Source organism: Misgurnus anguillicaudatus, chromosome 8, assembly GCF_027580225.2.
Source record: "Misgurnus anguillicaudatus chromosome 8, ASM2758022v2, whole genome shotgun sequence".
In the NCBI taxonomy this organism is placed as follows: domain Eukaryota; kingdom Metazoa; phylum Chordata; class Actinopteri; order Cypriniformes; family Cobitidae; genus Misgurnus; species Misgurnus anguillicaudatus.
In genome coordinates this window covers 35,439,245-35,454,270 of record NC_073344.2, presented here as the reverse complement: position 1 = coordinate 35,454,270, position 15,026 = coordinate 35,439,245, and the positions used below count along the sequence as shown (strand labels likewise).

Below are 15,026 nucleotides of genomic sequence, written 5' to 3'. Positions count from 1 at the left end.
AGGGTACAGGACTATGATATAAATCTAAACCTATATGTTTGCTGGGTGATAATAGAACAATCCCTTAAAAGTTAAACACCAGTCACTTTATTAACAATTGAGCAAGACAATTAATATATATAAGAATAATATAACAAAACTGTTATATAAAGTATTCACTTTAAAAAAGATGTGTTTGGTTCAACTTAAATATGTAAGCGAACTTGTTGCCATAAAATTTGGAGTTAATTCAACTTGTTATTTTTTTTAAACTCTTTTTTTAGTTGAATTAACCAACCAGGTTAAGTTAAGGCAACCAGGTAACTTGCTTTTTTAAGTTGAGCCAGTTTTTTTTACAGTGCCATGCAACGATTTAATAAGTACAATGTAACGTATTTAACAACATATAACATTAAAAATAAATCAAAACTACATCAACATTTTTTTTTACTCATTGTACATTTATTACAAAATTAAAGTACCAGATAATACAAAACATTTAATGTCGAATTTGTCTTTGAAGGTGAAGAAGGATTTTTCAGCTCGATTTGCACTTTCAATTTGGCTATAGACAAAGGAACGAAGGAAAACACATATTAGGTCTATTGCTTGGACAAAATTTGATAAAATGTTAGAAATGTTAAATAAAGAAAGAACCTCAGAGGCCAAGTGGAGCCCTGGCGTTCACATCATTAACCGTCATCCTAGAAGGTCAACATGGAATATAGTTAAAATGACTATGAAACATAACTGTCAGGCAATGTTTCAAACCACTATACATTTACATAATTAAAAATCCTATGATGAATTGAGGGCATTAGCTTCACTTATGTTTGACATCTGACAGCAAATATATCAATGTACAGTTAAACAAGGCCAGTTTTTTAAAGGGGACATTTCACAAGACTTTTTAAAGATGTCAAATAAATCTTTGGTGTCTGCAGAATATGTCTGTGAAGTTCTAGCTCAAAATACCAAATTGATAATTTAATAGCATGTGTGAGCAAAAATGTGCCATTTTTAAATGCAAATAAGCTGATCTCTTCACTAATGGCAGGGCCGTGGTTGGATAGTGCAGATTAAGGGGCGGTATTATCCCCTTCTGACATCACAATGGGAGACAGATTTTAATTAACTTTTTTCTCACATGCTTGCAGAGAATGGTTTACCAAAACTGGGTTGTTCTTTTAATTTAATGATATGTTCCCTTTAAAACATTTGAATTTAGGGTCTTGCTTTATTTTAGAGACAAGAATTAGTAAGCGCCTCTCATTAGTAAGTTTTAATTTTGAGTTAAATCTAAATTAGTTACACTGTTAACTCTTACGTGTTTAAAGGGGGCAGAGTTACTGGACCAATTACATGCTGCACCGATGGCTGATAAGCCCCGCTTTGCCCACCTGGCATCAAAGGGGGCCAAACAGAGTAGCCAATTGGAGGAAGAGGTGGCCCATGGGAACCGTAGTGATGGTGGTGATGGACGGCCCCTCCTTTCACATTTGAATGAAGTTGCTATATAACATCAACAACATTGTAACTTACAGTACATCTTAAAGAAATCACAACAAAAGAGTTGTAGACAACATCCCTAGATGAATACCTGCCCTGAAAGGTTTGAAGGTGTGACTTGGCTGGCACCCCATCCTGATGGAATGGCCTTCAGCATCATATTGTGCATGATGATCTGGTGCATTTGAGCATTCTGCATGAGCATTAACTCCACCATGTCTGTTATCATAACAAGAAATAAAAAGAATATCTCTTATCTTAAACTAATGAGATCTATTAGATAGATACAGTTGTTCTGTATGCTAACTGTTGTTATAAGTTTCTGTAAGATTCTAAATCTACCTTCTTTTATACTTCCTGATCTGTAGGGGGAGGTCTGTGGGGGCGGGATTTGAGCTATGAGAGGCTGTTGCTGTGGTAACTGCTGAATTATGGTAGCTGGCTGTTGTGGAACCTTAGGAAGGGATAAATCTGTTTTGATTTCAGCAATACGTTCATATCTTAACGTTCTTAAAGTTTACAAAAGTAAGAAAAAAACAGCTGAAAGGTGAGTTTTCATACAGTGTGTTGAATGATTCTAGGGGGTTGAGGGGCTGGAGGAAGGGGCGCAGGAATCTGGTGGATGTGAATAGGAGGCACTTGCTGGGGAGGCCAAGGCAGAGGTTTATAATTATAAGGCTTGTGAGCTCCAGCCCACGTGTGTGGCCTTTCTAGATCTTCCATCATATGTTGTTCCTGTTGAATGCACACACATATTTGTTTTTGTATCTTATATTGAACTAATGTTATTTTTATCCCTAAACCTCACAGAAAACATTTTTTAGATATTAATTTAGTTTTTTTGTACTTTTTTGTGATTTATACGATTAAAAATGTAATTGTTACTATTTATAAGACACAAACAAATCTATACATATCAATAAACTAAACTTTAGCCAAACAAACTATTTTGGTGTTAAAATGATCAATACCCTCAGTCTCTGCAGTAGGTTCCTCTTGCGCCTCATAGCACTGTGTAATGCATATCCCTGCCCATCATAACTTCCTGTGATTAAATAAACAAGGAATCACTCATTGACCATATGTTGTACTTTTAATATCCTCATCTGCTTTTGTTTTCAGTACCTTTGGTGAAGTAAACTATAAACAAACCTGCGGTAATGCGTGCTGCTCTAAAAGCCAGTGTAGCTAAAGCATTTTTTAACATCAGTGCATTTCTCAAACACCTATAATTTTACCCCAATGATTATAGACTAAGTGGTGACAAAAAGGAAAGCTCATTGTTACCAGAAATTGGCATCTAAATGCTGAATAGATTAGATCGGAATCTGAGGCTGGAACTCAAAGAAACACATTCAAGAAAAACAAAAAGTAAAGTCAAATTTCTTTAAAAATTCTTAGCTGAGCACTACATAAAAAATATCTGAAATGACTTTCAAAAGTATCTTTCTCACTTGTGGAAAATGCTGAACCTTCTCGTTCACTGTTGTCATTTCTCTCATTTTCCAGTCTCTAAAGATAAAGAAACAAATCATATAAAACAAATTTTATAGTCTCTTCATTGACAAGCAGCACGGATGAATGTTAATTTCAGGTTAAGTCAGCTCACCTTTTCCAGCATTTTCAGTCTCAGTCTTGTCATGTGGTCAACCATTGGATCTGCCATTTTATAGGCACCTTTTTGTTGCGCTTGGTCAGTTGGTATAACAGCTGTTAGTTTATTGTTCTTGTTAAAAAGTTATTCTTGAGGTACTAGCCGCATTCTTATCTCTATGTCATTTGTCATTTCTATGTCTGTTCTCTACACATTGTTACAATTCCTCCTTGTCCATGTGTGATAACTAAAAGTGTCTTTGTTACCAAAAACATATCTATGTTCACAAGTTGCTAAGTTACATCAAGGCTGTTTTGTTTATTTGTAACATGGCAGACCCATCTTTTGTACACTTATAAAAAAAAAACATACAGCGGCATATTGGAGACATATGGTGTATATTTTACAGAAAACATTTTCTCAACTTTTTGTTGTTATTTAATAATTTATATTTTGTTAATATACATTATATATTATTTTTATACATATTTTTGTATTATTATTAATTGCAAAATCATGCAAACGTCTTTTTCTTTGAGCATCAGCAAATTATATTAATTATTCTGGTTCCTTACAAAAATGTTTTTTAATTGTTTACCACGTTAACATACATTTTCAACCATATTTAATATAACTACAAACTCTTATATTACAAAAAGCTAAAATTACTTAAACGTTGCTAAGGAGGACAAACATGAGTAGTTCAGTTTTTACAGATCGAATCTTATTCACCCGGGCTTTTACCCGCGTCTTTCATGAATCATTTGTCAATCACAACAACTCAAACTATCGGAAACAAGAGTGCCACAACAAATACACACTCCGCAGAGGATGTCGTTTCTTTCTATCTGCCCCATAATAGGTTCAAACAGTTGTCAATCAAAGTTTCACGGTTTATACGTTTCGTAATTGGCCAGTCCGTCCAGTTGCGTTTAAAAGAGGGAGTTTCCAAGGGCAGGTGCTTTTTTGCCACTGTAAATCTCATTGGCTGAAACGTTCCCGTACTTCGTTCTAATAGGTTCTCACAGACTGTCAATCCGATAAGGGCGGGGATTACAGACTTCGCGGCCATGTTGAAATTTCAGTGACAGTTACTCCTTAGGAAATCTCTAAACTTACAAAACATTGCGAAAAATATAATTTCAGGAGTATCTACAGAAGCGTAGCTTTCTTATACGCGGCGCCCACTCGATATTTTCCCTCCCTCACATGAAAATCCTTGATCCGGGAGATGGATCAGGATGAAAAACAGAGGAAAATAGCGGCCGGACGAGCAAAGGTGGGCGCTAACATTAGCACCATTACTTTACATAGGCTAGTTGAGGATTTGAATATGTATTTGGAATTCTTTTAAATCTGTATTTGTTTCAGGCAATTTTATTTAACTGGGTGTTTTTCCAAGCTTTAATTTCACTGCCACTTCAGCTGGGCACAGATTTCAGTCACTCCTATTGTTCATGGTGCAGGTCTCATAAACTTATTTAAATGCCTCACTTTTGAATTCAAAATAAAAAATGTTTACCTTCTAAATGTCCAATTATATATCTTACTAACATGTTCATTATATTAACGAGTTGCGTAAGTCAATAGCATGCCGTTAGCAAGCATTGTTATCTGATTATAGACAAAAGTTAGAAGCTGGGTGAACTAACGTTACGTTTGTTTGCAATGGGTCACCAACGTCTGAATGATCTTTCACAATTGGAGTATTCTTTATTTTTAATATATAACTTTGTAAATGTAACGTTATTTGGATTAAACGCATGTCTGTGGCGTAACAGTCAAAGAGTGGTATGAAAAAATATTTTGCCTTGCAGAGAATAACGTAACTTTACTGTAGATTTTAGATTTATGTCTGCCAATGGTAATGATGTGGACGACAGTGTCGTTCATGATACGACCTGAAGGAGGCACACTGAGATTAAAATGCAAATTAAAATGCATGATGGCATGAATACAATCATTTTCATGATAAACAAATCGTTATGTTTTAGATGTTAATATTAGTACATTTTAATTAATTAGTAGTGCATTTAAATTCAGTGTAGCCAAAGTTAACCTCACGGTAAAGACATCATTGGCCAGCAGTTAGTTGCATAACACAGTTTTAATATTTTATTAAAAATCTTTTGCAGACACGAACACTATAATGCACTCCATAAAAGTGTTTACTTGACAATATGTAAGTTATTATGTAGGCAGATGTCTTAGTATTGTATTTAAACGTCCTGTTGCTGCTTATGTTTTCTCTTCACATCACCATCTTATGTGATTTGACACTCAGGCAAACACGCTTTTAAATCAACGAATGTTTTAAAGCAGGACAAGTGTAATCCAGTCGAATTGTTTGTTTGTGTATTTTCAACTCTTTTATACTTGCATCTGGGTTAAAGGATTAGTCCAGAGGGAAGCTTCAGTTTGGTCACAGTGGTGTACTGTATGCACGTTTGCCCAGTGGTCTGCTTGTATTTGCTCCTCCTTTTCCTCTTGGTTTTCTAGGATATTGGTTTTAGATCTGATCAGAAATCACGTGGCATTCTGATTGTGGTCACGTGATAGATTTTAAAGCGGTCTCATTTAACAGCTGCTGGTTTTATGCTTGTGTTTGCTTATTGATGCAGCGCTGTCATATTTTTCGAGCAATGCTCTTTTGAGCTCGCTTTAGGCTTTTTAAAGCAGCTGTGTTTTTAAAGTCATCATGCTTATCAAGATGAAGAGCCTGTCATGAGATTTGTTTTTCATATATTGAGAGACATCATCTGTTTGGATATCATCTTTTTAATTTGGTTTTCGTTCATGTTATGGACTAAACAACCCCTTGTCATCTTGCCTTATTGGACATTGCATTTTTCTCAATGTGAATTTGGTATACCATGTGAGGCCATGCTGGATTTTTTTATAATGCTGTTTAGAGGATTTGTTTGACATTTGCTCATCTTTAATGTTCAGTAGCATGTGCATTCTATGTTCTTGCTACCTCATCCTGACGTACATTTCCCTCTACCTGTCCCTCAACCTGTGGCGCAGCTTGCTGACTTTAGACAGCGTCGGGCGAAAAGCGAAAGTTCGGGGACGCAGAAAAAGACGCAGAAGAGGAAGGGCCAGACTGTCCAGACGAATGACCAGTCAGCACAAGAGTGCCACCTAGAGGAACCACACACTGACCACCATCATGTAGAGATTAGCAAGGAGCTCTCAGAGGTTTGTTCCTTTTTATTTAAAGTGGACATTTCAAGATGTAAGACTTTTTAAGATGTAAAATAAATCTTTGGTGTCCCCAGAGTCCCCTGTAAAGTTCTAACTCAAAATACCCCATAGATAATTTTTTATAGCATGTTAAAATTGACACTTTGTAGGTGTGAGCAAAAATGTGCCGTTTTTAGGTGTGTCCCTTTAACATGGAAATGAGCTAATCTCTGCACTAAATGGCAGTACTGTGGTTGGATAGTGCAGATTAAGGGGTGGTATTATCCCTGTCTGACATCACAAGGGGAACTTACTATATTTCAATAACCTATTTTTTTTCAAATGCTTGCAGAGAGTGGTTTACCAAAACTAAGTTACTGGGTTGATCTTTTTCACATTTTCTAAATTGATAGAAGGACTGGGGACCCAATTATAGCACTTAAACATGGAAAAAGTAAAATATTTATGATATGTCCCCTTTAAAATGAACTTTCTTACATTCACAGTTCACCACAAAAACCAGTATACATCAAAGAAGCTTTCTAATTGATATATAGTTTGTTAGGATATGACGCATTTGGCCGAGATATAGCTATTTGAAAATCAACAGATTACTAATGATAAATACATATTTGATATTTATGGTAGGAAATGTACAAAATATCTTCATGGGGCATATCTTTACTTAATATCCTAATGATTTTTGACATTAAAAGGATGCTCCCCTAGAGTTAAACATTTGATTTTACTGTTTTGAAATCCATTCAGCCGATTTCCGGTTTGGCGATACCACTTTTAGCATAGCTTAGCATAATCCATTGAATCTGATTAGACCATTAGCAAAAAGTGGTGTGTCCCTTTAAAAAATCTGTAAGGGGCTGTTTACACTTGGTATTAAGATGTGTTTTCGTCGATCGGATCACAAGTGGACGAGAAAGACACATCACGTTTACACCTGGTATTTAAATCCGTCTCTTTTGTCCACTTTCGACCGCTTCTGTCCTGAATACTTTGAGGGGGTGGTCTGTCGAGACAGTGGGCGAGTCTCTCTGTTGTCCTTTAAACGCAAGTGGGAGTAATTGAGTTTATATGGACGTGAACTAATAATATGTCAGAGTCCGCTGCTTGTTTAGCAAGTAAACATGCTGCACATAGTTTTGTACATGTATATGTTAGAACTTTCTCTGATATTTCAGCGCATGTTGATTAAATAGGATCGTGCAACTTTCACACGCTTCCAAAATGAAACTGCGGAGATCAGGCGCTTCAGTTTTATCAATGAAAGGCTAAAAGTAGCGCATATCATCGTGTGTTCGAGCCAGAAGTCAGAAAAGACATAAAACTTTGTTTTTAGTATCTCAGATTAGATAAATGAGCGGAGAGAAGGCGGTCGCGTGTGGCTGTTCGAACACATTCAACCACATGTGCATTTACACTACAAAAGCAATCCGATTGAAAGGGGTTTCGACTACCTTTGAATGTGGTTGAAAGTGGACGAGCTCAAAACGCTTTGAACACCGTTTACACCTGGCATTAACATCGTCCACTTGTGATCCGATCGACGAAAACGCCTGTCAACGCCAAGTGCAAACAGCCCCTAATTTTGACCCATAGAATGAATTGTTGGATATCGCCACAAATATACCCGTGCGACTTATGACTGGTTTTGTTAATCACTAGGTTTGTATTGTCTTAAATAAATCTGAGCAAGAGTATTAATGCTATAATTCCTTTACTGTATAGTCCCTGCATATTGCATAGTTTGGCGATTGAGGAGCTAACATGCAAAAGCCACTTAATGCCACCTCCTTTAAAACATTAAATTATGATAACCGAATGTTCTCAGCATTTATTATGTTTATTAAATACTTTCGCTTCAAATTTGCTTTAATCCCAGGCTCGGGCCATTCAGAAATACTGCTTTGTTGTCAGAATCCATTAAGAGTCTGATTAAAAAATATAATTTACAAGAAAGCATTTAGAGGGTTTTGCATCTGAGCTCATTAATTTTACATCGATAGTGTTTGTAACTTGCATTTGTTTTCCCTCCCCATTTGAAAAGAAATGGGTCAGCTGGCATAACATTGCCAGGGGCAGTGTAGTCATGGTAACGTGAACTGGAAATAAATGCATATTTGTCTAAACCTTTAGGCATCATTCACACATTTTGGTGCAGACGGCAGTATTACAGAGATCCATCAGTTCAGCATGGAGACCATTGAAGTTAATGCCCAGGAATGCAGCTCTTCCTCCGGGTCAGAGGTGCCTGATCAGACAGACGGTGCACTTGCAGAAATAACTGAAGTTGCACACGGTGGCAAAGAACAACTGAAGGTAAAACTTGTCATCGACCCTGTAAGGTGCATTACTTTTGTGGCTTTGTTTTCCTGGGATGTAACTAGGTTACATCTGTCCATGTGAATGGATTAATTTGTGATCATGGTTACACACAGATATAAAAACCCGAGGCAGAATTTAGCTGTCTGGAGCATATTATTTACAATATTTGGTTTGCTAATGGCATTTTGATGTGTAAGGGGAAAAGGAAGCAGAAATTAGATTTAATTTGTGGATCCTTTATAAGGCACCAATAAATATAATTTAATAGGTGCATCCTCATTTCACATAATTAGAAATATCATGGGATCATGATTTCTCCTTAAGTGTTGACTTATGAGTGAGAAAGCCCAGTTGTGAAGTGCCAAAATGTGTTTTTCCATAAAACGGTAATTTAAACTATTCAAGTAATGCCAGACCTTTTGGTAGTATCAAAAATATCTTTGCTTTTAAAAGATATTTGACCAGTCTTGCCATACAAGGGAATAATCCAGATGTATGTTGTCAACTGTATTGTGTAATGGCGCTTCTCCATTGCATAGCACCCCACGGCTTAGCTCAGTTTGAGTCGGGTCAGCTCACCTCACTTTGGCATGGTTAGCTTTTCCATCGAGTTTGGTATCACTTTGCAGTGGGAGGGTTATAGGCGTGTCGTTATAGTTGCGCTGCCTAGTGCTGTGACATCATACAAGTGAGAGCGTCGTTGTACATTCCCATACATTTATTTATTTATCAGTCTGCCACAAAATTAAAATTGGCCACCACAAATAGATGTTTGCACATCGCGTTTATAACGTAACATCTATATCTGATGACAGTTTCTGTTTAAACACCTGTGGCGTCAGTAGTTGACGGGCTCCGCTGAGCCTCATTGAAGTTGCATTTAAGCATATACAATGCTGAGGTGCTCGTCGCAAATGTTCTGCCACAAACTGCAAGTTTGGAAAAAACTGGTATGGTGTTCCTGATTCTCTACCTGTGGATGTTTTCATCGCTAAAAGGGAGTTTGGGAACTTATAGCAGAGCACAGATGACAACATGTTTGCTCGAGACAGTGCATGCTAGCACTAAAGGTAAAGCTAATCTCACATTATAGCGATGACGCTAGAAGTGACGATTCTCTCAGACCAATCAGTGATCTACTGTGTTTTCGCGTCACGTTTGGTATCAGCTCGGGTGGCTTGGAACCCCAACTGAGGTGGTACGAATAAAAGTATTGGGTACTACGTACTGCACCCAGTGGAAAAGCTCCCAAAAGTAAGCTGACCCAAACTAAACCAAACCAAACCGTGGGGTGCTATGCAATGGAAAAGCGCCATACTTGACTTGACGATACTTTACACAGCAATTGCAGACAGCGGTGGAAAAGCGTAATGAGATCATTTACCAGCTGAGTACAAACCTGCAGGTGGCGCTGCAAAGCAGAGACCAGGTACAGCTGGAGGCACAGCAGCTCACGAGTCAGATTCAGGCCCTACAACAGCAGCTGCAGCAGGTGAAGTTCATCAAGTGTTAAAGGCATTGACACATCAGTCACTATGTTTACATACGCATGCAATAATGTGAGTATTTCCAGTAATCTGATTAAGGACTTCAGGGTTTCCTGCAGAAGATTTGCTAGTTAAGGTGGTAGGGTTGTGCGGGGCCAGGGGCGTGGCAATCAAAGGGGCGGGACGTACGCCTCATGATGAAAATTAAAATATTTGTATTTAAAACACTCAAATAAAACTTAATTTTAAAGAAACTATGACAGAAAATGAACACATACTAGATTATTAATGAATGAAATGTTTTTAACAGATGCCTCTAATGGGAATAGCTGCGTGTTGAAGTGAAACTAAAGGGTTAATAAACACAAACTTAAGCAGATGTTGTAGAACATCTGGCGAACGATGATAGATAGCGTGAAGATTGTAACAACTGATTATTTCCCATTATTACATTATTCTAAAGGAGTGTAACTACTGTAGCATATAAATAATGCAAGAGCGCTCAACAATTATATTGAATCAACAGGCACGTGCAACCTAGCTAGCAGGTTGCTCAAACAACAAAATCACCAGCTAACTTACTTTAAATTTGCAAGAACTATAGACTAATACAATAACAGGCGTTTTATTAACTGGCTATCCTCCAGACAGTGACGGACCAAGTGTGGCACGCGTGCACGCTCGCGGTGTGAAGCGCGGACATGCTATTCTCCAAGATGTTTTATCAACTGGCTAGTTATCCTTCAGACAGTGACGGACAACATCTTTCTCTCATTTCGGCAGCGTGTGGCGTGCGTGCCCGCTCGCGGTGTGAAGCGCGTCCATGCTATTCTCCGTGATGCACTTGACGGCCTTATGTGCAGCGAATTTTTTTTACGAGTTCGGTAAGGCATTAGGGTTTCCCAGCTTAGGCGGGCCGCCCGAACTGAAAAGTGCTGAGGGAATCGCAGCCCTGGACTTAGGGCCAATCTCATTTCTCTGTCTTCCCCTTTTGTCTTCGTCTTCCCCTTGCCCCTCGAAACCAAGTGAAGGGGAAGGGGTAAGACTGATCGTTCGTCTTAAAAAATGTGACACCACTCGATTACCGTTTGCGTCACCTTCCCTTGACGCTAACTGGCTGCTACGTAAACAGACAAGCGTTGACATAAACAAAGAAGATGCCGTCGTCTCAGGTGTGGTACCGATTGCCTGAGCTGAGCTCAACAAATAGCGCATAACTTAGCTGCTAGCTAGCACCTTAACTAGCGATTCAAAACAAAAACATTACAATTAAAACCGCTTGAACATTTTATTAAAAGTATCATAAAACGTGTGTCATAATATAATCTCAATTAAACTGCCAAAAATAACGTTTCTTTCATTTGTGCGACTCCTTGACATTTCAACGTTCAGCCATAAAACACATTAATGCCAGCTCTCCTGAGAAATTCCTACGTTTACGTTTACCCCTCTCTTTCAAGTGTGGTCCTTATCACACTTCATTTCAAGGGCTATGTATCCCAACGCCTTGGCCCTAGCCCTCGATCAAATGGAGAATTGAGACGCCACTTCGCCTCACATGAACGCGCAATACCGAGGGGTATGGGTAAGGGGAAGCGGTAAGACAGAGAAATGAGACGCACCCTTAATCTCAGTAAGATGTACGTGACTCCAGCAAACCTCTTTAAGCCTGCCATTTTTATTTTTCTAATTGTTTGCTAACAATTGTGTTGTTTATTATTCACATACCCTAATGCACTGCACATATGATGACCTTGAATACAGTAGGTGTGTTGGTGGGCACTGTTTTAATATTTATGTCAAATGCCACAGACATTACTGTTGGCTCATTTTCTTATTCGGCACTGTGATGATGAATACAGATACAGTATGATCGCAATGGTTGTATATGTTGCTGTCGCGTTTTTGCACGCAAAAAAATGCTTGCACCTTCATCTAGTGGAGAATAGATGAAACTGAAGTGTTTACAAGCATGTTTATTGCGTGTTAAAATCTGCATACTCCAAATGTCTCATCCTGTATACCGTTGGGGAAAATTCCAAAAACTCGATTTACCGCCCTGCCCTACTGTATATTATGAATCCTTAAGACATGACGAAGGCATGTTTTGTATAGCTGTGGTTGGTTTTCCTACAGTAATGTTGTACGGTAAAGACGGTAATGTTGTCTCTTGGTTCATATATTCATACTGACTTACAAGTCGCACCTGACTAAGTCGCAGGACCAGCCAAACTATAAAAAAAATTGTGACTAGTAGTCTGGAAAATACGGTATATGAACAAAATATTTTGGAATTTCCTCCAGTGTGCATGAATAAATATGAATGTGTTGCTTCTACAGACTAAAGAATATCTGCGTAGTAAAAGTCTAGGAAGTGTGGATTTGACCCAGACTGCTCAGAGTCATCTGCATCTACAGTTGGAGGAGTCACAACAGGTCAGGCAACCACTTTGTCATACCCAATCAATATGGTACTGAACCATTACAAATCAGTCTATTTAAAAAAGATGTGAAAATTATTTTTGCAACATTGTTTTTTCTTTTATAGACAACTAAAGAGCAACAGCGTCTCCTGGCCCAAAAGGAAAGTGAGATTACAGACCTACTGCAGAAACTTACTGTCATGGAGAGGTCCCTCTCTCAACTTGCTTTTACTCAAAGAAATATTGATCAATCCGAACCAACCAATGACCAACATAGTGGTTTAGATGTAAGCAGTGTGTTTCCAGAGAACAGTATTCATTCGAATGCTGATGCTGTATTGCAAAGGCTGAGAGCCGAACTGGAAGAAGAACGCAACAACACCCGACAAGCTCAAGAACAAGTGGATGCTTTTCAGGAGAGGATACACGTTATGGAGAACCAGAGGATGGAGTTGGAAGCCAATCTGGCTGAGGTGCAAGTACAGCTTAAGATTGCTGAAGCTCAAGCCAGTGAGGCCCAGCAATATAAAGCAGAGAAAGATGTACTTAACCAAGAGATGGCCAAACTGGGGCACCTTGTTAAAGAGCTTCAGAATCGGCTTCAGGAGGAAGAGGAAGCGGAGCACAATTTACGCTCCAAATATGAAGCTGATATTTCCAATTATGATCTCAGGCTTCGGGCTCTGGAGGAGGAAAGGGAGTTAAATGTGGCTCAGCTTATTGAAGCTCACGAGACTGCCCTCAAGCGTCTGCAGGAGGAGCACTTGCAAGAAATTGGTCGCGTTCAGGAGCTTCTACACCGGGTCCAACAGCAGCATGACTCTCCTCAACAAAGCCTATCTGAGGTTGTCCAAATAAACTGGAATGAAATCTCCAAAAAGCACTCTAATGAAGACCATGCTGTCAAGAAAGACTATAGTTTTGACATTTCTGTAAGTGGCTTTCAGGATGTGCTTATGGAGCGCTACCTGGCCTCTGATGGGCCTCAAGAAAGCTCATTATTTGAAGAGAGTATGGTCGATGACTCTGAGACATCTAAGTTTGAACTAGACAGTGAGGTCATATTTCATGGATCTGATCTTCATATCGATGTGACATGCAATGGTGACACTTCAGAGCCAGGACTGTCTGTTGTTCCTGATACTGAAGAGAACAAACATGGGGAAATGTCTTTCACCGATGCCCATTGGGAAAACTCAACCTCAGTCATTGAAGAGCTGAATGAGAGCGCAGATAATGTGGACCTGGCTAAAGAGCTGCTGATTCAGCAATGCAGAGACCTCTCGGAACAACTAGAAGAACAGGAACGACAGCTTGATATACTTAAAGAAGAGGTTAAACATTCTGCAGAAGAGGTCGAGGAGGCACGGGAGCGCTGGAGCAAAGCGTCTGAGGAGCTTGAGGAAGCCAAATGGGAGCTCGAGGTTGAACGGGAGAAAAGGATTCATTGCGAGGAGATTATCAGTCAGAAAGTGCATGAGGAAGACAACCTCAAGAACCTACTGAGCCACCTACGAAACCAACAACATGTTCTGGTTCAGGACAATGAACAGATTATAACTGACAACGCGGATGATGAGAACTCTATCGCTGCATCTGTGGAGGAATTGATAAAGGAAATGAGAGCGGAAAAGGCCCAACTGGTCCAAAAGCTTAAACATCAGGAGGAGCTAGTGAAGGATGTCCACATACAGAAAGCAGCGGGTGACTCTGTGAGTAATGATGTACATGCAGTGTTTGACAGGCAGCTGTCCTCTTTGCAAGCTCAGAGCGATGAATTTCTTACTCAGCTTGAGGAACAAAAAGAAAATAATCAGTCTACCTCAGTGCTCCTTGGTCAAAAGAGCATGCAGTTGGAGCAAGCAAATAAGGAGCTTCAGCAGCTCAAAGCCGAAGTAGAGGAGAAGGTTGGAAAGTTGCAGGAATTGGAAAAAGACAAGACAGATCTTGAGTCTAAACTTGCGTGCCTTAAAGAGAACCTCTCAAACATGGAAGAGGAGAAAGCCGCCCTGGAGAGAAGTCTTCAAGCTTTGGAGAACCAAGCAAAGAGCATGGAGAAGATTCTGGAATCAGAACTGAAAGACTTTGAGGTTTGAATCTTGATCATCTTGCTCCCACACAATATAATAGTGGTGTTAACAGTTGATAAGACCTATTGTTCAAAGTATAGGTTTTTAGCATGTGTGAGTAATCTTAGCAGTGCAGAAAACACAGTTTACAACTATCCAGAATGAGTTTAACCTAAGATCCACACAGTAATGCACTGATATATTGGTATTGGTCGATAAAAGCAATTGTACACACTATTGTACAAATAACTATATACATATCTTACAAACAGGATATACATGTCTGGTATAAAAATTAAGAAACACACCGGCTCTGACAAAAATGCATTTAAACATTTTTTTTATTCTGACTAAATGAAAATGTTAATTCTAATCTTCATATTAATAATAACAAAAAAGCAGGAAGCACCCAGCAGAATTCTGCCTCTTTCGATTTTCT

At 38.8% G+C, this 15,026-nt stretch overlaps 2 protein-coding genes across 8 annotated transcripts in view; one reads left to right on the top strand and one right to left on the bottom strand.

Moving 5' to 3' along the window:
• Positions 1 to 64: 64 nt before the first annotated feature.
• On the bottom strand, positions 65 to 4,032 carry c8h21orf58 (chromosome 8 C21orf58 homolog). Of its 2 annotated transcripts, none has more exons than XM_055212442.2 (9): positions 3,098 to 4,032; positions 2,943 to 3,000; positions 2,460 to 2,533; positions 2,050 to 2,223; positions 1,831 to 1,942; positions 1,580 to 1,707; positions 1,307 to 1,491; positions 637 to 683; positions 65 to 544 (listed from the first exon to the last, which is right to left on the bottom strand). In XM_055212442.2, exons 1-8 carry the CDS (start codon positions 3,152 to 3,154, stop codon positions 638 to 640), a joined length of 834 nt encoding a protein of 277 aa, XP_055068417.2. In that variant the 5' UTR covers positions 3,155 to 4,032; the 3' UTR covers positions 65 to 544; position 637. The 2 variants fall into 2 exon arrangements, with proteins under 2 accessions (XP_055068417.2, XP_055068418.2); XM_055212443.2 differs by having other exon boundaries at positions 1,380 to 1,491.
• A 130-nt stretch (positions 4,033 to 4,162) lies between these two features.
• The window catches only part of pcnt (pericentrin), a 65,653-nt gene continuing 54,789 nt past the window's right edge, over positions 4,163 to 15,026 (top strand). For 4 of the 6 annotated variants that reach the window (XM_055212438.2, XM_055212437.2, XM_055212436.2 and 1 more), the window contains exons 1-6: positions 4,163 to 4,361; positions 6,110 to 6,283; positions 8,420 to 8,602; positions 9,951 to 10,100; positions 12,436 to 12,531; positions 12,644 to 14,608. In XM_055212438.2, coding sequence (XP_055068413.2) covers positions 4,314 to 4,361; positions 6,110 to 6,283; positions 8,420 to 8,602; positions 9,951 to 10,100; positions 12,436 to 12,531; positions 12,644 to 14,608 — 2,616 coding nt within the window. In that variant the 5' untranslated portion in view covers positions 4,163 to 4,313. The remainder of the gene's footprint in view (positions 4,362 to 6,109; positions 6,284 to 8,419; positions 8,603 to 9,950; positions 10,101 to 12,435; positions 12,532 to 12,643; positions 14,609 to 15,026) is intronic. The other 2 variants (XM_055212439.2, XM_055212440.2) reach the window with 2 other exon arrangements.

Coding starts and splice junctions, on each gene's coding strand:
- c8h21orf58 (XM_055212442.2), bottom strand. CDS start 3,154: ATGGCAGATCCAATGGTTGACCACATGACAAGACTGAGACTGAAAATG. Junction 3,001..3,097: donor GACTGAAAATGCTGGAAAAG/GTGAGCTGACTT, acceptor CTTTATCTTTAG/AGACTGGAAAATGAGAGAAA. Junction 1,943..2,049: donor CTAGAATCATTCAACACACT/GTATGAAAACTC, acceptor TCCCTTCCTAAG/GTTCCACAACAGCCAGCTAC.